We start from the raw sequence: 24,660 nt of genomic DNA, 5'->3' as shown, positions 1-24,660 counted from the left end.
CTGGACACCGGGAGGAACGCGCGTGCTTTCAGGATGAGTCACAGTCACCTCACAGGAGTTTCCCCAAAACGTCCCAACCCTGTGGAAGGGAACAGCCGGAACTTCGCAGGGCCAGAGGGGCCAAAAGAAGTGCGGCCACACATCTTGAAAGTTCCCCGCGGTCCTCCCACGCGCATCCTCCCACCCTGCGGCCATAGAGACGATGGGACAGAAATGCCGGCCTCGTGCAGCCGAGACTCCGCCCCCCCTGCCGGTCGGCCCGCCCGCGCCTCCAGCGGAAGCCGGAAGCAAAAGCGGGCCCTGCTAGCCCCGCGCTCGGTGGTCTCGGAGGCTCCGCGGGATTGGGGAGAAGATGGCGGAAGAGGAGTGAGTGGGCTTTTTCCTGGGCGGCTGAGGCGGCAGGGCTGGGCCCCGTCGGGTGACAGCGAGCCCTTCAGGCCGCCCTCCGGCCCCAGAAGGCGGAGCTCCTCGCGCTGGTTGGCCGGGACTGACCATGCTGGCGCCTGCGAGCAGGGGGAGGGGCGGGCCTGGGCGGCGCGGCCCCCTTGAGGTTGGACCCTCTGGCTAGTTATCGGCCGTTCGTCGTCGATCTCGGAAGCTGCCTTGCGGAAACCTCAGCCCAGATTTCACTTTCCCATTTTTCGTTCATCTGCTGATTACGCAGCGCTCCGCCGCCTCCAGCAAGTCCCCCCCACCCCTTACGTAGCCAGTCCCCTCCTCCGTTGTAACGATCATGTTTTCTAGTTTCCTTCAATGAAATCCATTTATTCATTAAACTGGTGGCCATCTACTGTCGATCAGGCCCTGGTCACATGGTAGAGATGGAGACCGACCAGGAGTCCCTCTCAAGGAGCTTTCATTCTAGTTTAAAGAGAAGACCATGAATAGACAAGATGATTTCAGGGCTCTGAAGGAAGCCGAATGGTACTGGGGTGGAGGAGGCTTCTCAGGAACAGGTGACGTGCCGGATGAAACCTTAGAGACCAAAAGGAGGAATAGGAGAGGGAAAACAGGTGCCACAAAGAGCTTAGTGTCTTTTGAGGGACAGAAAACAGGGAAGGCTGGAGTGTAGAAAGCAGGGGAGCTGGCTGTATAAGATAAAGGGAGTGAGGTATCTCCGTCCTTCAGTTGCCTCTGGCGAAGGACCACTCTTTTAGTCTTTTCTGCATACCTGCCAGGCACAGTCTGTTGCATGTTATAGATGCCCATCTTTGTGGAAGGAGTGTATAAAAATTAACAAGGAACCAAGCCAACAGTTGAAATTTGACTCCCTTGCCTGACAAGTTTTCTATATGTCTTTTAGCCTAGTGGTCATTTCATTTAGTTAGTTTACTTACTGAACATCTTGGCTGTCACAGACACTAAACTGGGCCTCAGCAGCACAAAGCAGAAGAGGTGGTATGGCTCAGTGATTTCAAATTTGGATTCAAATCTGGCTTGATTCTGCCACTGACTGACTGAGATACTGGCCAAGTTAAGCCAACAGGCATAACAAAAGGCTCTCTGAGCCTGTTGTTAACAGGTAAAAAAGAGAAAGTAGCAGTGTCCACCTCAGGCTTGTTAATGCCTGTTAAATGCAAGTTTGTATGTTACCTGGTCCCAGAATGAGGCTGTACTCAAAAAACATCAGTTGTTACAATCACAGCTGCAATGGTTACTACGTCAATATCACACTGGTTTACAATCCCAACACAAAGTGAGGAAGTAGCTGTGAGGAACACAGTGGTGGGATGGAGTGGGGGTGTTACAGAGGGGATTACTTTTGGGCCACTGAACTGAGGTTCTTGTAAAGTAGGGTGGGGCATTCAGACTTAATCAACAATTGAGTAAAAGTGGCTTCTTCGACTTGCACATTCGATCTAAGGAAAGAATGTAAGCTGGAGAAGTAAAGGCACTTAGTAAATGATGTTGGATCTTGGAATTTCTGCTGTGCTTAGTCCTTAAATCCCCCATTAAGGGCCAAAGAGCAGGCAGCATTTGGTTCTACACTGGCCCTGACTCCCCCTTGTCCCTGACCTCTAAGTGGTTGTGTTCAGTGCACCTGAGGCCACCCGTACCCTCATGCAGCAGCAGGCAGGAATTTTCCTAACCAGCTTCTCTCCAAGGCTTGCCTCTTGGTTGCGGGCCTTGTGAATGCCATAGAGCTCTATGCCAAAGTTCTCTTTCTGGTTTGTGTATGTGTTGATAACTCCGGGCCCTCTTTCCTTTGTCTAATTCTGCTGCTTTTTATGTTCTCCAACAGGTTCCCCAACACGACTCATGAAGGTTTCAATGTCACCCTTCACACCACCCTGGTGGTCACTACGAAACTGGTGCTCCCGACCCCTGCCAAGCCCATCCTCCCGGTGCAGACAGGGGAGCAAGCTCAGCAGGAAGAGCAGTCGAGCGGCATGACCATTTTCTTCAGCCTCCTCGTCCTAGGTGAATGCGGGTCCTCGGCGAATGTTCACAGAAACACCAGCCCCTGGCATTTTGAGCGTCTGTGTGCGCTGTCTGTGTGGTCAACCCCGGGTCAGCTACTGTTGACTGTGTCAAGTCTGCCTCTCATTTGACTTTCAGTTCATACACGGAGGGTCACTGATCAGTTCCTGATGCCATAACTGTTTCATCTCATAGTCCTCTTTCTTTATAAAATCATTGAGCTTAGTCATTCTGAAGAACATCTTTATTGTAGATGTCCTTTGAAACAAAGACTTCAGGAATTCTTGATCTGGAAAGAGCCTTGAACATCTTCTAGTTCATTGTATTTCAGATTCTGCTCATGAGTCTCTGGGTGTGTCTGTATGACGCCGTGGGTGGGGGTTGGGGGTCACACGGCAGAGCGTCTGACTTTCTGACCAGAGCCGCATTTTGTCTCTTGTGTCCGTTCGGCTTCCGTGTAAACTTTCCCTTAGTTAAGAGTTTGCTGTGAGTGAAAGACCAGACCCCCTGTGTTAGCACACCGCTTTCTGTGATCTCTGTCGCTCTTGCCAACTGTGGTCACCGCTTTTGCCATGTCTGTGTAGCACCTGTGCCGCTCTTTACTCACGCGATATTTTTCTTCAAAGAGATTCACTCTCTCAGGCTTAAGATCTCATTTTATTCAACGTACTTATTTCACAGGTGAAGAAATTTAGGCCCATAGAGTTTAAATTAATTGACAGATCTGTTTTAAGGGAGACTGGAGGCTAATATTGGAGAAGGCAATAGCACCCCACCCCAGTACTCTTGCCTGGAAAATCCCATGGACAGAGGACCTGGTAGACTGCAGTCCATGGGGTCTGTAAGAGTCGGACACGTCTCTGTAGCTTTCAAGTAGACAACTTGAGCGACTTCACTTTCACTTTTCACTTTCATGCATTGGAGAAGGAAATGGCAACCCACTCCAATGTTCTTGCCGGGAGAATCCCAGGGATGGGGGAGCCTGGTGGGCTGCCATCTCTGGGGTCGCACAGAGTCGGGCATGACTGAAGCGACTTAGCAACAGCAGCAGAGGCTAATACTGGAGAAGGCAATGGCACCCCACCCCAGTACTCTTGTCTGGAAAATCCCAAGGACGGAGGAGCCTGGTGGGCTGCAGTCCATGGGGTTGCTAAGAGTCAGACACGACTGAGCAACTTCACTTTCACTTTTCACTTTCATGCATTGGAGAAGGAAATGGCAACCCACTCCAGTGTTCTTGCCTGGAGAATCCCAGGGACAGGAGAGCCTGGTGGGCTGCCCTCTATGGGGTCGCACAGAGTTGGACACGACTGAAGCGACTTAGCAGCAGCAGCAGCAGAGGCTAATATTCAGGTTGCCAGACATCGGTCAGGAAGTTTAGATAAAAGACAATTTCTTAGCTGCCTCTCAGACACTATGGACAGGAGACAAGTGTCTTAGACCAGAAAACCCAGTTAAAACTGCATAACCACTTTGGATCAGCTAAGAAAGAAATAACTTCGAATAGGATTCTCCAAACTTGTTTGTAAAGTGAAGTTGGCACGTTTACATTTTATGCTCCTCTTTAATTATATTGTCATATTTCTAATTAGATCTTTTCAGAAGAACGGAAGGTACAAAAAATATAAGAGTGCAGAGTATTTCTCTGATGGCTGTTAGGGTTGTTTTGGGTTTAATTTTTTGCAGAAAAGTGTAACTTCTTTCACATTTATATTTAGACTATTAAGTAATTTTACTAAGTAATTTTATTTCATTTAAAATCTCAGAACTCATCCTTGTCTTTTATAGGTTTTTTGCCATGCAGCGTGGTTTGTGGGATCTTAATTCTTGACCAAGGATCAAACCCAAGCCCTTGGCATCACTGCAGAGCCTTCTCCACTGGATCGCCAGGGAATTCCCATATAGTTTTAAAAAAGCTTTTTTCCAAAAAAGTACACAAACCACAAGTGTACAGTGTCCATTTAGATTGGATATGCCCAAGTAATTTTTACTCTGTCAATGTAATTCTACTTCTCAGGGATTACTTCAACAATCAAGGACTCTTGTTTTCTTTTTCCCCCCTTTTGTTATAGTACTTGAATACTAAGAAGAAAGCAGTTGTTTTCTTGACCAAGAAGTCTTTAGTTACCGGATCCTTAATCCTGAAGGAGTATTGTTAGACTGTTTACACTGTGGTCAGCATGATATGTTAGGGGATATAAAAGGCAAGCCTTGGGAAAAAACTTCTGTTTTGTGATCACCTTTTTCACAGGAGGGTGAGAAATAAGACTTTCAAAGTGACTTTCAGGGTGTGGAGCATCCCGGATTAGCTTGTGCCAGTGATCACAAAACAGGTTTTTATGATGTGCTTTTTAATCCACATAAAGTGCTGCCCAGTGTTTGTACATCTTTGAAGCCAAAAAGGGCTGAGCTGTATTTAGCAGTGCTGCATACTTCTCTTGGATTGTCTTCTCTACAAACCCGTCATAAGCCTCTGACATTGGTCAGAGGGTTTCTGTTTCCCCTAATCAGTTGACGATTTGCATCCGTAGGTTAGCATGTGTTGTGGGAATGGAATGCTTTCTATGTCAATTTGAAGGGAGGTTTCCCCTCTCCTTCTGTATCAACAAATTATTACATATCTTGTGTATTTACTCCTGATTAGATGTCCACACAATGTAAATCTGATAAGGAAAACAATGTCTATTAATAGATAACTTGCCAGATCACTTAATACATAGACTAGTGAATTGAGGGAAATAGTCCATAAGTTATTCTAGACTTCAGGAGTTCCTAACCTATAACAGATTTACCGCTTTTGTTTACTATTTTAGTCAAGTCAAATGAGATTGTGACTTTTGTGTGCAAAGGATGCCAGAATTCTTATTTTGACTTCAAGAAGTTTGAGATCAGTTGACCTGCACTTATCCTTTGCTGGTCTCTGACTCCACAGCGACAGTGGTGAGTCCCTGTTGCTGATTTACACCATTAGCGTCATTTGACACATTTTATGGGCCATAGAGTTTAATGGAGTTGTTAAAATTGACATCTTATGTTTCAGTGTATTAAAACTTCAGGCATGAAAAATTGGAAATACGTTAACTTGTGGTGCTCATACCATCCATATCACACAGAAGGTTTTGTCCCTCCTTGCTCTGTATTTTCTCAGGTGTACTTGAAAATGTGTGCTCGGATGTGTGTGTATACATATGTACATTCATAAGCACTTAGGCAGCGATAGGCACATACTGTCTGGAGTTTGTTTTAATGTAAGAGGGGTCCTATAGCTCGGCTTTTCCTCTCACAGAATGGCTTGGAGATCTTTCCATGTTAGTGCTTTTTGCATATACCTTTTTTTTTTTTAAGACAAAAATCTGTGTGTGTGGTAAAATAGACATAAATTTACCATTTTGAAGTGTATAATTTAGTGGCATTTATTACATTCACAGTAATGTAATTTGAATCTGGGCAACCATCACCATGATCTAGTTCTAGAACATTTTCATCACCCCTAAAGGAAACCCAGTTCCTGTTAAAAGCAGCCACTCCCCATTCCCCCTCCCTGCAGTCTCTGGTGAACACTGTTGTGCTGTCTCTAGGAATTTGCCTGCTGAGGGTGTTTCATACAAATGGGACCATGCGGTCTGTGGCCTTTTATGTCTGGCTTCTTTCACTTGATACAATGTCTTCGGGGTCCATCCGTGTTGTGGCATGTGTCAGAATCCCCTTCCTTTCCGTTACTGAATAATAGTCTGCATGTTTATCCATTCATCAGCTGATGGGCATTTGGATGGTTTCCCCCTTTTGGCTATTGTGAATAGCGCTGCTGTGAACATTTTTGTCCATGTACTTAGGAATGGAATCGCTGGGTTAAGTGGTTACTCTGTGAGGAGCTTTCTCAGAAACTGCCGAACTTCCCACCGTCGCTGCCCAGTTTTACATTCGCCCCAGCAGTGCACACGGGCTCCAGTTGCTCTCCATCCTTGTTACCATCCTAAAGGCTGTGAAGTTGTGTCTCATTGTGGTTTTGATTTGCATTTTTCTAATGATTGATGAGGATGAGTACCTTTTCGTGTGCTTATTGACCATTTGCATATCTTCTTTAGAGAAATGTCGACAATGTCTTTTGCCCATTTTAAAAAAGTGTGTTGTCTTTTTGTTGTTGAGTCGTAGGAGTTCTTTATATACTGCGGACACAAGACCCTTACCAGACATATGACCAACAAATATTTTCTGTCGTTCTGTGGGTTGTCTTTGCAGATCTCCTTTTTGTCTCTGAAGACCATTCTTCGGCATTGCTCGTCCTTACATGCAGCTCTCTGTTGATGGACAGCTCTTCTTTGGCTCTTGTTTGGGGTGGGGTGCTGCACCCGGCCTGAGTTGCTGCGTGCTGCAGGACCTCAGTTCCCCGACCAGGGACGGAACCCGCGCCCCCTGCACTGTGTGTGCAGAATCTCAATCATTGGACCACCAAGGGAGTCCCTCTTTTCCTCTTTAGCTTCAGATAGTTATATGATTTACGAGCAGAAGCTTTTAAATTTTGTCATCCAGATTGGTGCAAAGAGAGAGCAGCAACTGATTCCACTCCTTAGAGCTGTATATTTCTGTCTACTTATGTGCTCGTGTGTCTACGTTTTTATACAGTAGGCATTCTCATTGGTTCCATGTTGAGCTCATGCATTGGAACTTTTTTCTTGCTCTTAGTATTTAATGTAGGACTTTTCTAACTAGGCTAAATATTTATAATAAAATAACACCACAGATTGACAGTTTAAAGCACAGAATGAAAGGAGGACAAAATTTCCATATTTACAACTGTTTCCTTTCTCTGGCCACCTGGTGCTTTTTGGTGGGACTAAAGATAATCTAATTTGTCAACGTGGGCTCTGAGGGTGGCCCATTCACAGTCATGCAGATTGTTTGAACATTTCCTTTTACAAAAAAAGGCAACTCATTTATTTTTAGTACTATAATACTCTGATGGGATGGCATACCACCCAGGTGCCTAGTAAAAGAAAAAAGACATGCACAGTAACACTTGGGCCTTGAAATTACATTCAGGAGTTATTTATGTGAAAGTGTGCTTTTTTTGGTCTGAAATACCTATTCCTTTCAAACAGTTTTACATCTTTTTGGTTCTTTTCTTTCATGACAACACCCCTGTGAGGAAAGTCAGACATTATTCTCGTTTTCCTGGTTGAGGATGAAGGCCGCCAGGAGTGGGTAGTGGGTGCCAAGGATTAAGGGGACAGGGTTGGAATCGAGCTCGGGCCGGTGGCACCCAGCGGCGGTGTGACCTTGCTCAGCCTCAGCTTTCTTGTCTTTAATCAAAGGAGGCAGAAGTGATGGCAGCTCATTCAGAGGGAGTGTTGGCAGTCAGCTGAGAGGGCACTTGGGAAGTGCGCAGGGCCGCCCCGGCTCGTGGCGAGCCCTCAACTGGGGAGGCCCCGGTGCCTGGCTGGGGAGCAGGCACCCCGTCTCTAGGTCTCTATTCTTATCACCAGATTAGGATTAACTTTTTCCTGTTTGTAAAACACCCTGACTTCCTTCTGTGTTGAAAGAGAACAGATCACACGGCTGCAAAATACTTGTTTGTCAACATATATTCTGATGCAGCTGTCTTTGTGTAAAAGTGATTGAGTTCATTGACTTCTTCCTCACTGTTGAGGATCATTTCTCAGAATAAGGGAAATTTGAATAATTTTAAATGGTTGTATGAGATTTAACCACTCAGAAGAAAGATAGGTGTCTGTGGCTCTTTCAGCAACTGGAAGGCAGCAGCTAGGTCGAGTGTGTAAAGAATAAGTAAAATGTAATGAACTGCCTCCAGACTCAGAAATAAATTGAAAACACAGCTGGGACTTACCGTGTTACTGCCAGCTGTCCACACCCTGGCGGCCTCCCGGAAGTAACTGCTGCCTTGGGCTTGGGGTTTCCATTCAAAGCTGGGTGGTTTTAACAGTGTCTTATTTTTTCCCACAGCTATCTGCATCATATTGGTGCATTTACTGATCCGATACAGATTACATTTCTTGCCAGAGAGCGTTGCTGTGGTCTCATTAGGTAAGTGCTTAATGGCGATCCTGTACTTAAAGCAGTAACAGTACCATTTTCTGAGTGCCTCCCAAGTGCTCCTGAGCACGAGAGATGTGGTGTACACCCGACCTCATTTCATCTTCTCTGCCAGCTGCCATGAGGGTGTTATGATCCTATTTTACAGATGAGTACACCGGGGGCTCAGAGAGTGGTGATGACCTCCTAAAAGTCACATGGAAGCCCCACTATATGCTTAAGATCCCTTTCTACTTCTGGAACCAGGGCACAGCCAAGGCTTTCATCAGTTTAGTATATTGTGGTTACTTTATTTCTAGTTTCCAGTAGCCTGCTGCTGATATCTGTGTCTTATCACCACTGCTTTATAAGTTAATTTTGTGTATATATTTCTACATGACAGGCTTTGCAGTTGGTACAGTGGTAAACAATCTGCCTGCCAGTGCAGCAGACGCAAGAGACACGGGTTCAATCCCTGGATTGGGAAGATCCCCTGGAGTAGGAAATGGCAACCCACTCTAGTATTCTTGCCTGGGAAATTCCATGGACAGAGCAGCCTGGCAGGTTACAGGCCATGGGCTCACAAAGAGGTGGACACGACTGAGCATCTGAATACACATGCACGCACAGTTGTATGTGCTTTATAAGTTTTCTTTTCCTTGTAGATCTGGTTTAGTATATTTAGAAATTTTTCCCGATGCAGCATAGGTTTAGGTTAGGTTTGGAAATAAACATTCATGCTGTTCACTCTAAGGCCCACTGCTAGGCTGCGCTGTCACTCCACTGAGGCGAGTAACTGACACTTAATTCATAGAATCACTGAATTTTACAGCCAGAAGATATTCTCACTTTAAGGTTTAACGTTAGTCAGATCTAAAGTCGTCAGAGGGCATTCCCTTCTACTTCACTTACGTTTCCCTCTTTTGTTTCCTGTGGCAATTTATTGAAAGGTAATTAGCCTCAATTTAGAGTATGTGAATCAGTGTAATAACAGTTGAGCTCACATGTGAGTTCATTGAAGTGTTTAAGAAGGAAGAAGCAACGGCCTCACTCTTCAGTGAGTGTTAAAGTCAAGACGTGGGTGGGGGCGCTTGCAGGGTAGTAAATAGGGTTTCACTAAGGTTGGCTAAGGTGAGTAGGCAGCTTACTACTTTGCCGTTCCTTTCTGTAATTTCCACTCGCCTCCTGATGATATTTAATATTGCCTCATCACCTTTAGTGTTCTGTAAGTTAATTTTCCTTGCCTTAGATCTGCTTTAGAATCCACCTGCAATGCGGGAGACCTGGGTTCAATCCCTGGGTTGGGAAGATCCCCTGGAGGAGGGCATGGTGACCCACTCCAGTGTTCTTACCTAGAGAATCCCCATGGACAGAGGAGCCTGGCAGGCTACAGCCCATGGAGTTGCAAAGAGTTGGACAGGACTGAGCGACTAAGCATAGCACAGCACAGCTTAACTTTAGAAATGAATGAGCAAGGACTCCCTGATTAAAGTGGTTAAAGATTTTACCAGGGATGCGAGTTTGTTCCCTGGTCAGGGAGCTGAGGAGCCCACATGCCTTGAGGCCAAAAAACCAAAACAAAACAGAAGCAATATTGTAACAAATTCAATGAAGACTTAAAAAGTAGCCCACATCAAGAATATCTTAAAATAAATGGAATGATCAGACTCTGTCCATTCTTCTCCCACCAGCACTCCCACAACTCTGGTTCAGCCCTTCCTTTGTCTTCCCTGGACTTCATGGTACCTTCAGTGCCAGGTTCTGGGCTGTGAGCTTTCACAGTGTCATCTCATTTAAGCCCCATAGCCCCAGGTGATGTCATGTTTTAAGGAAGAGGTACCACTAGAAAGTTTTGATCTTCAGTGAAGAGTTAGAAATAAGTTTTACTCAGAGTTCCTGTTCTCTATTGAACAGGCTCTTCATATGCACATCCTGGCAGATTCTACAAGAGCCTTAGAGCTCTAAGAAGACGAAGATCATTCATTAACATTCCTTTCCTGATATTGGGCATGTTGAAAATAACCTATTTAGCTAATACCTGTTATTCTTGGGCATCCAGTAAAGGCTTAAAAAACCGCTCAAGGAAGTTACAGTTCTGTGGTCAGTTTACGTAGTTGCTGGGTATCTGGTCTGGTGCTCATGGAAGTTGAAGTGGCGGTTTGTATGATTTGGTTTGGAATGTCAGGGTCCTCACTGACTTCTGAATGTTTGAGGGACGGCAGGCCGTTGAGCACCGGCACTTAGAAGACGACTTACGGAGGTGGTGGTAGGCGCCTGGCCTGGGCCACCCCCTCCGTGGAGACAGAGTCCTCGCCTTGAACCTGGTGTCTCGCCACAGTGCACGTAAGGAAGGGAGGCCCCTCCGAGTCAAGACTGGGCTTTGCCATCATGAAAAGTGCGTTATCTTTTACCAGTGAGTGTCTGAGGGGGGGGAGGCAGTGGACAGCGTGAGACCCAGTTCTGGCCAGTGAGATCAAAGGGAAATAGGCCGGGGTGGTGAGTTTTGGAAAACTTTTTTCTCTCTGGTAAAAAGAAATTTCTCCTTCCTTCGATACTGTTGTATGAAGATATGATGTCTGGAGCACTGGCAGCCATCTTGCAGTCATTGTGGCTCAAAGACAAAGCCAGAACGCTAGGGCCTGCCAAGGGGACAGATGGAAAACCCAGATTCTCAACTGCACTGTTGAATTGATAGCCCTGAAACCACCTGTCTCAGAGCTGCCTGTTATAGGAGATAATAAACATCTATTGTTTAAGCCATTCCTAGTCAGGTGTTCTTTTCCTTGCAGAGGAAAACATCTTAACTGATACAGGACTCTTTCCATTCTGTGGACAATATCAATTCAAAAGGGTTCAAAGAACACAAATGGGTGGGGGTGTGGTTGCACACCCATTGGCTCAGGGCACGAGAAAAGCTACAGGCAGTGCCAGCTTCAGACTTCAGTGGATCAAGTCTCCTGGACTCAGTTTTCTCCATTTCTCAACAGTGCTTCCCTTTGTTTTGGCTTCCCTGTCAGGCTCTCTCCACGTGGCAAGCCTCTCCAGCTTCAGGCTCACTCCCCTTGCAGTGGCAGTCACAGTGGGAGAGGTGCCCTCCTCTCCTCCCAGGTTCCACCAGAAGTTGTAGGATGAACTCACCAAATGGCCACCCAGAACCGGACATGGAGTGGAGTGATGGTGGGGGTCAGCCAAGGCTGTTCGGCCACAGAGTTTATTTCTTCGCTGATGTTACACAAATAACTGTAGCCAGAAGAGCCAGGTCTTAGGAAGGGGTGATGGAAAGTCCATCTTACTTTCAGTACAGATTTTCTAACGCAGGTGATTGGAATGCTAAGAGCACTTCTAGGGACCATGCTGGGGTCCAGAAAATAGTTTTTGTTATATTAGAGGACATTTGGTTAGAATTTAGAAATGCTGACAAAGCTTTCAAAAGAGTCCTGTAATTCATAAAGCTATGTAGATGAGAGGAAAATTTTTTTCTCCTATTGGAGCAAAGTGTAACAAAATACTGAGATAGCCACTATTTCAAGAATTTCCAATTTTTGTGCCAAAACAGCTGCCAGAGAAAATGAGGTTTTCATTCTCTCAGGGATAAGTTTTCCTAGCCTACTACTTCTAACCAGAAGTTACTTTTTAGTCCATAGTCATTTAGAGATATTGTTGACCTTTTGTGTCAAGCATTCATAGTTCCTGAGAAACTGTTGGTATGGACAAGGGCTGTCCGGGAACTTCTCTGGTGGGCCAGTGGCTGACTCCGTGCTCCCAGTGCGAGGGGCCTGGATTCAGTCCCTGGTCAGGGCACTGGCTCCCACATGCCACAACTAGAGTTTGCATGGCGCAGCTAAGACCTGGTGCAGGCAAGGAAATAAATTTTTTAAAATATTAAGAAAAGAAAGATAAAAGGACTGTCTGTATTCTAAACAGCACATTTCTACTCTTCTGTTTTATTATATTTTAAGTGAATCCTGAGACTTTGATTCTTTATAAAAACATAGTACCAGCATAAAGCTCTGAAGATGCTTCCTTGGCCCTTGTTCACAGCTTTCAGATGCTTTCTATACTTAGGGAATTCTGTAGTTCGGGCCTTTTCAAGTAAAAATTTTTGGGCACATTTAAATAGCTATACCAAAAAAGAAAAATCCTCTTTTTTTTTTTTTTGACAACCAGCTCCTCTTATCATGCCTCTTTCTCTCCAAACTACTCTTGGAAGTACACATATCCATCAGATGACTTGACTTGGTTTGAGTTGATACCATTTTTTATGTTCTTTACTTTTTCCTGTTCTTTCCATGTATTAGTAAAGTTCACATATTTATTTTTATTGGCCATATAGTACTGATTCATTGTTTATATATTTGGGACTGAAATTGATAAAGAATGAAAATAAATACCCTGTCCACTGTCCTGATATATACAGCAGAAACGGGAGTAGATTTCTTTTCTTAGTCATACTTTACTGTAGAGTGAGGAAAGGCCAGAATGGGGTTAAGAGTGAAAATTTGACTACATGTGCCAGGGTTTAGCCTAAATGCTGCTGCTAAGTCTCTTCAGTCGTGTCCGACTCTGTGCGACCCCATAGACCGCAGCCCACCAGGCTCCGCCGTCCCTGGGATTCTCCAGGCAAGAACGCTGGAATGGGTTGCCATTTCCTTCTCCAATGCATGAAAGTGAAAAGTGAAAGTGAAGTCACTCAGTCCTGTCCTACTCTTAGCGACCCCATGGACTGCAGCCCACCAGGCTCCTCTGTCTGTGGGATTTTCCAGGCAAGAGTACTGGAGTGGGGTGCCATTGCCTTCTCCGAGCCTAAATACTGCTGACAGACAAATCAAGTTTTAACTTGTAACTGGATTTGATTGAATCATTGAGTAAATAGAAATACACAAATGTGCTTCCTTGTCACAGTCTTCTTAACTTTGTGCTTTTAGTTATGTTAACTCCTTGTGTTGATTAAAAGATTGTAATTTTTTAAGAGTAGGGCTCTTTTTGTCTATGGAAGATTTCAGTGGAAGTTGAAAAAATACCACTCAGTTCCTGCGTTGTTGACCCTGAGTAATTCTGAAAATAGCATATATAGTGATTGTAGTTCTAATTTTACTTAAGGTTTTGTTTTGTTTTGTTTTGTTTTTGGCGGGGGAGGGGAGGATAAAGTCTTTATTTCACCAGCAAATAAATTCAGGTCATCTCAGGTTTAGTAACCAAACAGATCATAAAAAAACATGTTTGCCCTCAGATTTTTTAAATTGTAAAATTTAAAAAAAAGGGATTGTAGACATATATGTATACACATAGGCCTTAGAAATTTATACAAGTATAAATGTATAAATAGATACCTTTGTGGTCGTTTAGTCACTAAGTCGTGTCTAACTGTTTTGAGACCCCATGGAGTATAGCCCGCTAGTCTCCTCTGTCCATGGGATTTCCCAGGCAAGAATATTGGAGTGGGTTGCCATTTCCTTTTCCATCTAATTTTACTTAAGTTCTAAAAAAAGTTTTGTTTTTTTAAAGAAAACTTAAAGCAAGAATCCCGGCTGTAACTGTTAACAGCTTTAATGAGAGTTTGACAGTGATGCAGCTTGAACTGTCCCGTGGGTAAACTCTCCCTGAACCTTAGATACTTTGATTTATATTAGAGAAAGAACAGGCATTCATTTGTTGGCATTAAAGTAGCTGTCTTAGAGGTAGAGGCCAAAACTGGTTGTCAAATTGACAAAATGATCGCATTAGAGTCTCAAGATTGTCCAGGCTGTTGCATTCCAAGAAGAATGCTAGCAGAGACTTTTAACCTCCGCGTTTCTGGAACGTGGATCAGAGGTGACAGTTTATTCTTGGAGCGTCTTGTTGCTCTTTCACAGCCGTTAGCGCAGTGTGATACTTGCCCTTTTGCCTGGACTCTTGCCCCTAGTTTTCTGACCATCTTCTCTTGGCTCAGCATTTTTTCCATCTTAAAGTTACATTTTACACTTTAATCTTTCAGATATGTCAGAATAGTGAAGTAGTCTCAACTTCAGAAGAGAAAGGTTGCTAAAGGATTGCATTCTGAAACTTGCTTTTCTGGGCTGACTTCTAGACATTTCCTCTTTCATCACATACGTGCTCTCAGTGGGTTAGAAAGGAATAACATTCCACTCAAGAAGTAAGCTACCTTTGAATATATACGTGTTTAGGGCTTCCCTGGTGGCTCAGTGGTAAAGAATCCACCTGCCAGTGCAGGAGACATGGGTTCCATCCCTGGTCTGGGAAGAGCCCACAGAGGCAACTAAGCCCGTGTGCCCCAACTACTGAGCCTGTGCTCTACAGCCCGGGAGTCACGACTACTGAGCCCAATTGCCACAGCTCCTGAAGCCCAAGTGCCCTAGAGCCCGTGCCCTGCAACAGGAGAAGCCACTGCAGTGTAAAGCCTGCACACCGCGACTAGAGAGTAGCCCTCACTTGTTACAAAAGCAAGCCTGGGCGCAGCAACAAAGACCCAGCACAGCCAGAAACAAACAAAAACTTTATCAACAGCACTTCCCCAGGAAACAGACAGACGGCCCTGAGGACCCCCTCTCCCCTTTCTGGCAAGTCTTCTGTCTTTCAGAATACTATCTTTGGAGTATTTATTTTAGTACAGGTGGCAGCATCAAGGACAGGAATTTCAAAATTAACCTTATTATAGGATAAGTGGTTGTATGATTATAGCTGACAAAATGTGCTACTGCTGCTGCTGCTAAGTCGCTTCAGTCGTGTCCGACTGTCGCTTCAGTCGTGTCCGACTCTGCGACCCCATAGACGGCAGCCCGCCAGGCTCCCCCGTCCCTGGGATTCTCCAGGCAAGAACACTGGAGTGGGTTGCCATTTCCTTCTTCAATGCATGAAAGTGAAAAGTGAAAGTGAAGTCGCTCAGTTGGATCTGACTCTTAGCGACCCCATGGACTGCAGCCCACCAGGCTCCTCCATCCATGGGATTTTCCAGGCAAGAGTACTGGAGTGGGGTGCCATTGCCTTCTCCGAAAATGTGCTAACAGTATTTTAAAAAATCATTTGTGGTTAAAAACGTATTGCCTCAGTAATTGTATTCTTTTCCACCCGTTTATGTAGTGGCCAGACCTGTCTCCTCATGGTGATCAGCCTCAGTCATCCCTGCCAGTGTAGGAGGTTTCCAGGCCTGCTGGTCTCTTGGCACAAAGAGCCCAAACTGATCAGGCAGTTTCTGCTGTTAACTCTTACTGTGTGAACCCTGGTAGCCACGTCCCCTTCTTAGGTCCTTTCAAGACACTGAGCCTAAAGTTTCAGGCTAAGGGAAGTAGAAGTCCTTCAAGTAGGAATCTCCACTCCAGAGGGAGTCCCTGAGAGTGGTGTTGGGTGGTGCTCCTGTTGTGTGCTCTACCCACGCTTGCCTGTTGGGTATGTAACCCCACGTAGTGGTTTAAGAAGTACAGTGCATCTTAGAGGCGGGCTCCGTTCCTCACAGACGTCATCTCCAAGCTGGTTCCTCAGGTTCGTCTTTAAGAGGCCGCCTAGCACTCCAGCTGGTAGCTTCCAGATAGGACTGTGTGACGTCCACGGCCGCAGCCCACTTCTGCACCTCCTTTGTCATAGAGTGAGTCTCTTGGTTTGACGTGTGGTTGTGCAGTACCCCAGTACTTGTGCCTTGTGGACCCGCACAAGTTTGGTCTTCAATGTCATCTTAAAGTGGGTTGTTCCTGGGCCCGTCTGGCCTCATAACTCGGTAGATGTGGCATCCCAGCTTGTGAAGGACAGTTCTGGCTGCGTGGGCACTTGATGCCTCATACTCAGGGGCTCTGTCTCTGCCACGGCCCAAGAGCATGCCAGGAGCTGTTGGGGTTCTTTCCCCTTGGGGGTTTTCCGAGGGGTGTATGGTTCTCTTCTGCATGTGGCATCACCTTGCTTCAGAACCCCAGGGATCTATGCTGAGAGACCCTCCCCTGGGGGCTTGCTGGCCTCCCTTTCTAGCAGATACTTCCAGTCCCCTTGGAGTCAGCCAGATGGTATGGCAGAAGCAGCAGAGCTGCTCGAGCTGCGACTGGTGGTTCTTGTCCTCACTCAAAACCATCGGCCTCTTAAACACCAGTGAATGGGTGGGAGCAGTTTTCTCAAGTGTGGGATGTGTTGCCTCCAAAACCTGGGGGAGGTCTCCCAAGCACTGTGCTTCTTTATTAGAGTAGAAGTTACTGACCTTGTCCTTTACTTGGAGGCAGTGGCTTGGTGTGCTCCAGACCACTTGATCCCCGAAAACTTCCCAGATAGACAGGCCCCCAAAACTCTCCATCCTCTGAAGCATCTGTGTCTTACAAGACATCTCCTTGCCACATTGTGCTTAGCAGATTAGCATGAGGTCAGTAGTGGACCAGTGTGTTGTCCTGAACACCCGAATGGTCTGTGTCCATGGGGGCTACATTATGACAGGAAGCAGGAGTTAACCTAAGGCCTCATTTGGGGGCATCTGTGTAATCTTGAAGTAGCCTGGGAACTCTGTATTCCAGCAGGGTGGTGGGGCCACTTCTGGAAAATTCTGGAAGGTCCACGGGAACCTGCAGGTTAAAGGTGCTTGTGTACATCTCCAGGCTCCCCAACCCACACGTCTGAGTCCCACTTCTCCCATATCGGAGCCCTGCTACGAGAAGGTGTGGGAGGTTTGTCTTCCTGAGTTCACCTTTCTCTGAAGGTCTGCCACTCTTGCAGTTCAGACTTTCCCAGTCTTCAGCTCTGGAGACCGTCCGACTGCAGGAGATGAGGGTCGATTTCAGTGCTGCCAAGGCGGCCCTCTGACTCTCACCCTTTGCTTGAGGTTGGTGATTGTTTCAGCCTTTCGTGTTCTCTTTTCAGAGCATGAGTGGCACTCAGCAACAACCGCAGTTCCTCTGTTCTTTTTATCTTTGTTTTTTGGCTGCTCTGCAGCATCTGGGATCTCGGATCCCCATCCAGGGATGAAACCTGTGCCTCCTGCATTGGAAGTGTGGAGTCTTAACCGCTGGACCACCAGGGAAGTCCCACTGCTTTTCTTACAGTTACTGTTTCAGCCGTAACCTCTGTAACACCAGAGATGTTTCGTGAGCCCCTGCCTCCTCCAGCAGCCATGACCCAGTCCACCACAAGTGAGAGTCTCAGCACTGGCCCTGCTGCCCTTGGTGAGGGACGAGCAGTGTTCTGCCTCCAGTGTTGGGGCCCTTTGCTGGGCAGCTGTAGAGGGGTCCAGCTCCAGAATCCCGTCCTTCAAGTGTGCTTCCCGCGACCACCCTACTCCTAGAACCGCTGGTCCCAGGTGGCTCCCTAAACACAGAACCTGAGACGGGCTTGGGGACAGGTGGTGTATTGCGGGGTGCTCTTTAGGAGTAAATCCGTAAGGAGGGAGTCAACAGGCTAGGGAGGGAGCGTGCCAGACGGTGGGCGTGACCTCAGGGGAGCCCTCGCCTGGCCTCGGCACACGGCTCTGGGGCAAGTCCGCCCAGCAGCCTCTGTTTTTCCTTCAGGCAAAGGGGTGGGACTTCTGTACCCCCATCAGGTGGTCAGTGGCTGTGAGCGGGTGTGGGGTGGGCACAGCTTCCAAGATGAGGTGCCTCGAGGCAGCTAAGCACAATTATCTGCACAAGGGGACAGCTGTGAGCCCTTAGTAGCCGCACAGCTGGGCCCAGTGCAGGGGACTGGGCTGGCCCCAGGGCCCAGGGTTTACCATGGTAAGCTCTTCACGACATTTAAAATGCCTGGACTCTTGAGCCAGCAACCCCTCTTTCAGGGGTTTTGCCTGTGGATACCCTTACACATGTGAAACGATGTGTTTGCTCAGATGGGAATGGCAGTGAGAGCGAAGCCTGGAAGACACCTGTGTGTCCATTCCGAGGGGCAGATCACTGGATGGCACAGTGGAATACACTGCAGCCACTAAAAACACAAAAAGCCTGAGGAAGCTCTTCATGTGTTGATATGGGATAGTTTCTCAGAGGTAGTGGTAAGTTTAAAAAGTTGATACCGTACTACCATTTAACTTAAAATCTATGTTACATGTGCATGCCTGTGCACGCATATGCTTTGATTTGGTTTTTAAATTTTATTTGTGTATTTTTGGCTGTGCTGGGTCTCCGTTGCTGCACAGGCTTTTCTCTCGTTGTGCGAGTGGGGCGCCGTCCTCTAGTCGTGGTGCTCGGGCCTCTCACTGCCATGGCCTCTTGTTTGGAGCACGGGCTCCAGGGCACGCGGGCCTCAGTAGTTGGGGCACGTGGACCCAGTAGGCGTGACGCACAGGCTCCGTTGCTCCGTGCGTGTGGGATCCTCCCGGATCAGGGATCAAACCCGTGCCTCCTGCACTGGCAGGTGGATTTTTTTTTAACCACTGAGCAACTAGGGAAGCCTTTTGCATGATTTTAAATGTACAGACACTCAGCAGAAATGTATAGTATAACCAAGAAACTGGTAACATAGGTGGCCTCCAAAAAGGAGAAAAGAAGCCAGGATAGGACAGAGACTTAAGTTTTCACTGCAGACTCTCTTGGAGGTTTCAAGTTTTAAAACAAGTCTAGACCTGCTCTTTACTAGCTGGGTGATGCTGGTCCTTGGCCTTTGGTTTCCTTTTCAGGACTGACGATGCTAAACAGGGCAAGGCATAGAAATCACGTAGTGTGATGCCTACGTGCTAAGCAGTCAGGAACTGTTACCTGCTGTTGTTAATATTATTATCATTTGTATTATTATGGTCTATTACCTTGTAGGGTAATGGTGAGAATGAGCTTAAGTAATATACATTGTATGCTGTAGGACAATGCCTAACACCAGTGTGTGTGTTTCTTTTTAACACAATGCAAATAAATACGTGTGTGTGTGCATATACATACATATATATATTTCTACTTTTTTGTCGCGAAGTCGGACATGACTGAGCGACTGAACTGAACTGTGCATATATATACATATATATATTTCTACTTTTTTAAGGGAACTGGGATCATGTCCCTGGAGAAGGCAATGGCACCCCACTCCAGTACTCTTGCCTGGAAAGTGCCATGGACAGAGGAGCCTGGTGGGCTGCCGTCTGTGGGGTCGCACAGAGTCGGACACGACTGAAGTGACTTAGCAGCAGCAGCAGGGATCGTGTCCTACATCCTGTTTTGTAACCTGATTGTTATACTTAATGTATTTGAAGCATTTTCCGATAATGCTCATATTCACGAGCGCTCATGGTTTACAGTGATGATGGTAGACCAGCAGTGCGCCCTGGGAGAGAGGGTGGCGGATGTTAGTCTGTGGCAGCGGGGCAGGTGGGCTGCCGTGGTGTGGTCTCCCCGTGTCTCAGCCTCGAGAGGTGGTAGAACGCACCCGGGAGCCAGCAGTCCACGGTCACTCGCTGGCCCTGAGCTGTCAGAAAACCTGGGAAACTCTCTGAGCCTTCCTGCCTGAAGCATTCTCTTGAGGATTAAGAATGACTTAAAGTGGAGACTTCCATGGTGGTCCAGTGGTTAAAACTTTGCAGGGCCCTGGGTTCGATCCCTGGCCAAGGAGCCAGATCCTATATGCCATGGCCAAGAAGCCAGATCCTATATGCCATGGCCAAGAACGAAGATCATGCATGCTGCTACTAAGGCCTGGTGCAGCCAAATAATTTTTTTTTTTTAAGGATAATTTAAAGCAACAAAACCTGGGAGAAGGAGCTTAACAAATAATTATGAATTGCTCCTGATCCTTTGAATTAATCCAGTGGTATCCATAATCAGGTGTATGTATGAAGATTCATTGGGGCAAAAGGAGATAATAGAACTTATATTTCTATTTAATTTGAATCTCTTTCACAGTCTCTACTTTTGGTGTTATTTTATTTATTTATTTTTGGTTGCACTGCACAGCTTGTGAGATCTTAATTCCCTGGACCAGGGATTGAACCTGGGCCCTCGGCAGTGAAAGCGCAGAGTCCTAACCACTGGACTGCCACGGAATTTCCTGTGTTATTTTAAAATACAGTGATGAAGCAGCACTTTTTTAGTAATAATAAAACAAAAATTTGTAGCTTGGAGGTGCATGCTTAAATTCTTTTTACTGATAGGGATGTTCAAAATTGCAGCTAGAGTGTTATTTCTAGGGTGTCTGGTTGTGCAGTATAAATTAATTTCCTCTGTATACTAGATTGATTTGACCTAACTTTGAACCTCAATCTCAAAAGGTAAAGGAGGAGTTGGCCAATTTGATGCTGCACCATAGTTAAGTCCTAGGACACTTCAAAGGATTACTCATGTAATAGTATTAGTAGTAATAATAACATCATACTGTATTTTACAAAGCTTCCAGTTCCTCATAAATAGTAATACAGAAACAAGCTTAGGCAATGGAATAATCACTGATTCTCGGATGTGATTGCTTCATGTGTAATTATAAAAGCATTTATTGTAAGTATTAAAGTTTGTTATACATTTACAAGGGAAAAAGAAAGTTGAGGTTTTAATAACAGCGACAACAACAACAAAAACACTAGCTTTGAAAATGAAATCTGAAATCATGGAAGAAGGATCAGTCTCCCTTGTGATCAGGAACAGTTCCTGAGTGCAGAAGGCACTGTAAATTCGAACTGAAACCGTAAAAGTAGTTTCTTGCCTGTCGCATCGGCAGAAGAGGCTGATGGTGTTCCAGGGTTGGTGAGGATGCTTTGGTGCAGGGGTTTAAATCTGCATAACCACTTTGGAGGATAGTTTGGCAACAGTTGCAGAGATAAAAGTGCTCATGCCATTCATTGTCTTTGGGTCTGCCCTAGGGAAATAAATATCACAAAGAGGCATGTACATGCATGCTCACTGCAGCTGTTAATGGTAAACAGCTGGAGATAGCCATCATGGGAGGAATGTTAAAAAAAAACGAGTGACTTTCAAAAAATACAGGGGGAGGGATAAATTAGAAGATTGGGATTAACACACTCCTATAAATAAAGTTGATAGCCAACAAGGACCTGCCGTACAGCCTAGGAGACTATACGCAGCATTTTGTAATAACCTGTAAGGGAAAAGAATCTGTAGAACAATGTATATGTGTGTAACTGAGTCACGTGCTATACGCCTGAGAATAACATGACATTGTATATCAGCTCTGCTTCCATAAAATTAAAAAACATTTAAAGTAGAATTTACATACCATAAATTTTAAATTGTACAGTTCAGTGCTTTTAAGTATATCCACAGGCTTGTGCAACCTCACTACTATCTTCCTTAATTCCAGAATATTTTTATCCCCTCAAAAAGATACTCTCTGAGGCTTCCCTGGTGGCTCAGTGGTGAAGAATCTGCCTGCCAGTGCAGGAGACACGGGCTCAATCCCTGATCTGAAAAGATCCCATATGCCCCAGACCAGCTAAGCCCGTGCCCCACAGCTGTTGAGCCTGTGCTTTGGAGCTCAGGAGACACAACTGCTGAGCCCCTGCTCCACAGCAGGAGAAGCCACTGCTATGAGAGGCCCGTGCAGCGCTACTAGAGAAAAAGCCCACACAGCAGCGAAGACCGAACACAGCCAAAAATGAATGTATTTATTAAAAAAAAATACTCCCTACACATTAGCAGTCACTCCTCATTTTCCCCTTCCCTTGTCCCCTGGCAACCACTAACCTCCCTCCTATCTCTAGATTTGTCTATTCTAGACATTTCATATGAATTGGAACCATGGGACTTATAGTTATTAGAATCTGGCTTTTGCAGAGTGGGGAAAGGGTAATCATTTTATGAGATGTAAGTCACCATACAAGTTACTCATCTTAAATGTAACCTGTATTTAAATGTAACCTTTAAACCCTATAAAAGTTCAGGGATTTAGCATAATATATTCACAGAGTTGTGCAACCATTACAGCAATTTTAGAACATTTCTTCATCCCCAAAAGAAATCCCATACCCTTTAGCTGTCATCCCTGATACTGTCCAGGAAAACATTTCTGTCTCTGTAGATTTGCCTGTTCTGAATATTTCATATAAGTGGATCATGAAAGATGTCTTTTGTGTCTGGCTTCTTTTACTTCGCATGTTTTCAAGAATCATCCGCATTGCAGCATGTATGAGTGGTTTATTCCTCTGTATCGCCAGGTAACATTCCATTGTGTGGATATACCGCATCTTGTGTATCCACGCCATCAGTTGGTGGGCGTTAAGGTTGGTCCCCTCTTTGGGCTAAGAATGCCGTTATGAACATCCAAGTTTTCTGTTCTCTAGGGTGGAATTGCTGGGTCATGTGGGAACTTTCACTATTTGAGGAATTGCCAAACTTTTCTGTAGCAACTGTGCCATTTTTACATGCCCACCATCGATATATCAATGTTGCGTGTTCCAATTTCTCTACATCCTTGCCGACACTTGTTATTTTTCCATTTTTTAAACAATGATAGCCATCATAGTCGGTGTGAACTGACGAATCACTGCGGTTTTCATTTGCGTCTTCCTGATGACTAACGATGTGAGGCGTCTTTCCTTGTGCTTGTTGGCCATTTGTGTACCTTCTTTGGAGAAGTGTGTGTTCAGCTTCTGGCATGTTTATGCTGTGCTGTAGAGCTGTTAAAAAGGAATGAGGCAGATCCGTGTGTAGTAACCCCTGATCCTAACACTTAGCAAAATAGCAAATAATAGAAAGATACAGTACATTTTATATAAATACTCACAGGTGTGCCTTGTGTGTACATATACACACACGCTGTAGAACTGTGTGGTTAATGTAAATATGTAAGAGGGTGGAGAAAGGGTCTGCTGGAATATTCCCCAGACTTATCAAGACGGTTGGTTACCTTGGAACCGGAGACAGAGAGCTAGACAGGGTGGGATTTCATCAAGAGACTTTTTTCTTATTTATAATGTTTTACAACGGATTCATAAACTATCTGGTTAATAAAAAAAATTGTATGGAAACTCCTTAAAATATACACACAATTTAAAAATATAAGAAGAAGGAAGCAACTGGGGAACTTTGAGAAAGACTAGAATAAGTGCTCACATGGCAAGTGAGCGTCTGATTGGAAGTGGAGATGATAGTTGCTCGATCGTGTCTGACTCTTTGTGACCCCATGGACTGTAGCCCGCCAGGCTCCTCTGTCCAGGATTCTCCAGGCAGGAACACTGGCGTGGGTTGCCGTTCCCTCCTCCAGGGGATCTTCCTGACCCAGGGACTGAACCCAGGTCTCCTACATCACAGGCAGATTCTTTCCTGTCTGAGCCACCAGGGAAGCCCATAGGAATGTATGATTACTGTCCTGAAAATATCATTGATCATTATTCCCTTTATAGCTCAAATCTATCAGATTTTATCTTAGTCCATTTGATCAAAAGTTTTATTGTTGTTTTATTAATATATAAACAATGTACAAATAGTACAGAGATATATAAAGTTAAAATGAACTTATTTCCTCTCTTCACCTCAAACCCCTCCTTTCCCTTATCAGTTAGCATTTGTGCAGCTTCTTCTCCTAATAAAATTCTATGTTCTCGTATTTTCTCCTCACCTCTACCCAATAAGGTATGTTTCTTCAGCTCTCTGTTGTTGATGGAGAAAAGCTTCTTCCTCTAGGGAAAAGAAAAGTCTTTTTTATTTATTTTTGGCCACAAGGCACGTGGGATCTTAGTTCCCTGTCCAGGGATCCAGCTTGCACCCCCTGCCTTGGAAGCGCAGAGTCCTAGCCGCTGGACCGCCAGGGAAGTCTTCACGTGTCTGTGGCGGTGGTCTTCAGCCTTACTTTGTGTCCCCTGGACCAGAGATGGTGGTATGGCAGGTCCCGAGTTCTGCTCAGACGTCTTTATTTCATAAAAATTTCCCCTGCTGATTCTGATGTGCCCACGGGGTCAAGAATCATTTATCTAGCGAGGGACAGAGCAGTCATAAATTGTACCTGTGACGCTTCTTCGAGAATTGTTTTTGGTGGGTTCTTTATGAGAGAGCAGTGAGCCTGTCAGCTTTGTGGAGACGTGCCTGAATTTAGATGCTCTGTTTTATTCCAGGAATTTCACAGAACCTTTCCTTTAGGTTATTTTCAGCATCAGGACTTTATCTCTAACTAAATACTCTACGTGGCGCTGCCATCTGAGCCTGAGAACGTGATCTTTAATTCCTTTGTGAAATGGTAGGAATAAGCAGTAACAGGGCAAATTTAGCTTTCTGCCATTTTACATCGAAAATGAGCGGATAAAGCAAAATGAGCAGATAAATAAAAAATGAGCGGTGTTAAGTCTTCCATGCCAGGCAAACTACCCTTTGGTCTTGGTTTTTTTTT

At 45.4% G+C, this 24,660-nt stretch overlaps 1 protein-coding gene across 3 annotated transcripts in view; it reads left to right on the top strand.

Annotated features, from left to right (window-relative positions):
* The first annotated feature begins 208 nt into the window (after positions 1 to 208).
* The window catches only part of SLC9A8 (solute carrier family 9 member A8), a 71,140-nt gene continuing 46,688 nt past the window's right edge, over positions 209 to 24,660 (top strand). For all 3 annotated transcript variants that reach the window (XM_070381056.1, XM_070381057.1, XM_070381055.1), the window contains exons 1-3: positions 209 to 366; positions 2,243 to 2,421; positions 8,383 to 8,463. In XM_070381056.1, the coding sequence (XP_070237157.1) occupies positions 353 to 366; positions 2,243 to 2,421; positions 8,383 to 8,463 (274 nt within the window). In that variant the 5' untranslated portion in view covers positions 209 to 352. The remainder of the gene's footprint in view (positions 367 to 2,242; positions 2,422 to 8,382; positions 8,464 to 24,660) is intronic.

The sequence above is a fragment of the Bos mutus genome, chromosome 13, assembly GCF_027580195.1.
Source record: "Bos mutus isolate GX-2022 chromosome 13, NWIPB_WYAK_1.1, whole genome shotgun sequence".
Lineage (NCBI taxonomy): Eukaryota > Metazoa > Chordata > Mammalia > Artiodactyla > Bovidae > Bos > Bos mutus.
The sequence above is the reverse complement of the archived record's forward strand: the minus strand, read 5'-3'. Positions and strand labels throughout refer to the sequence as shown.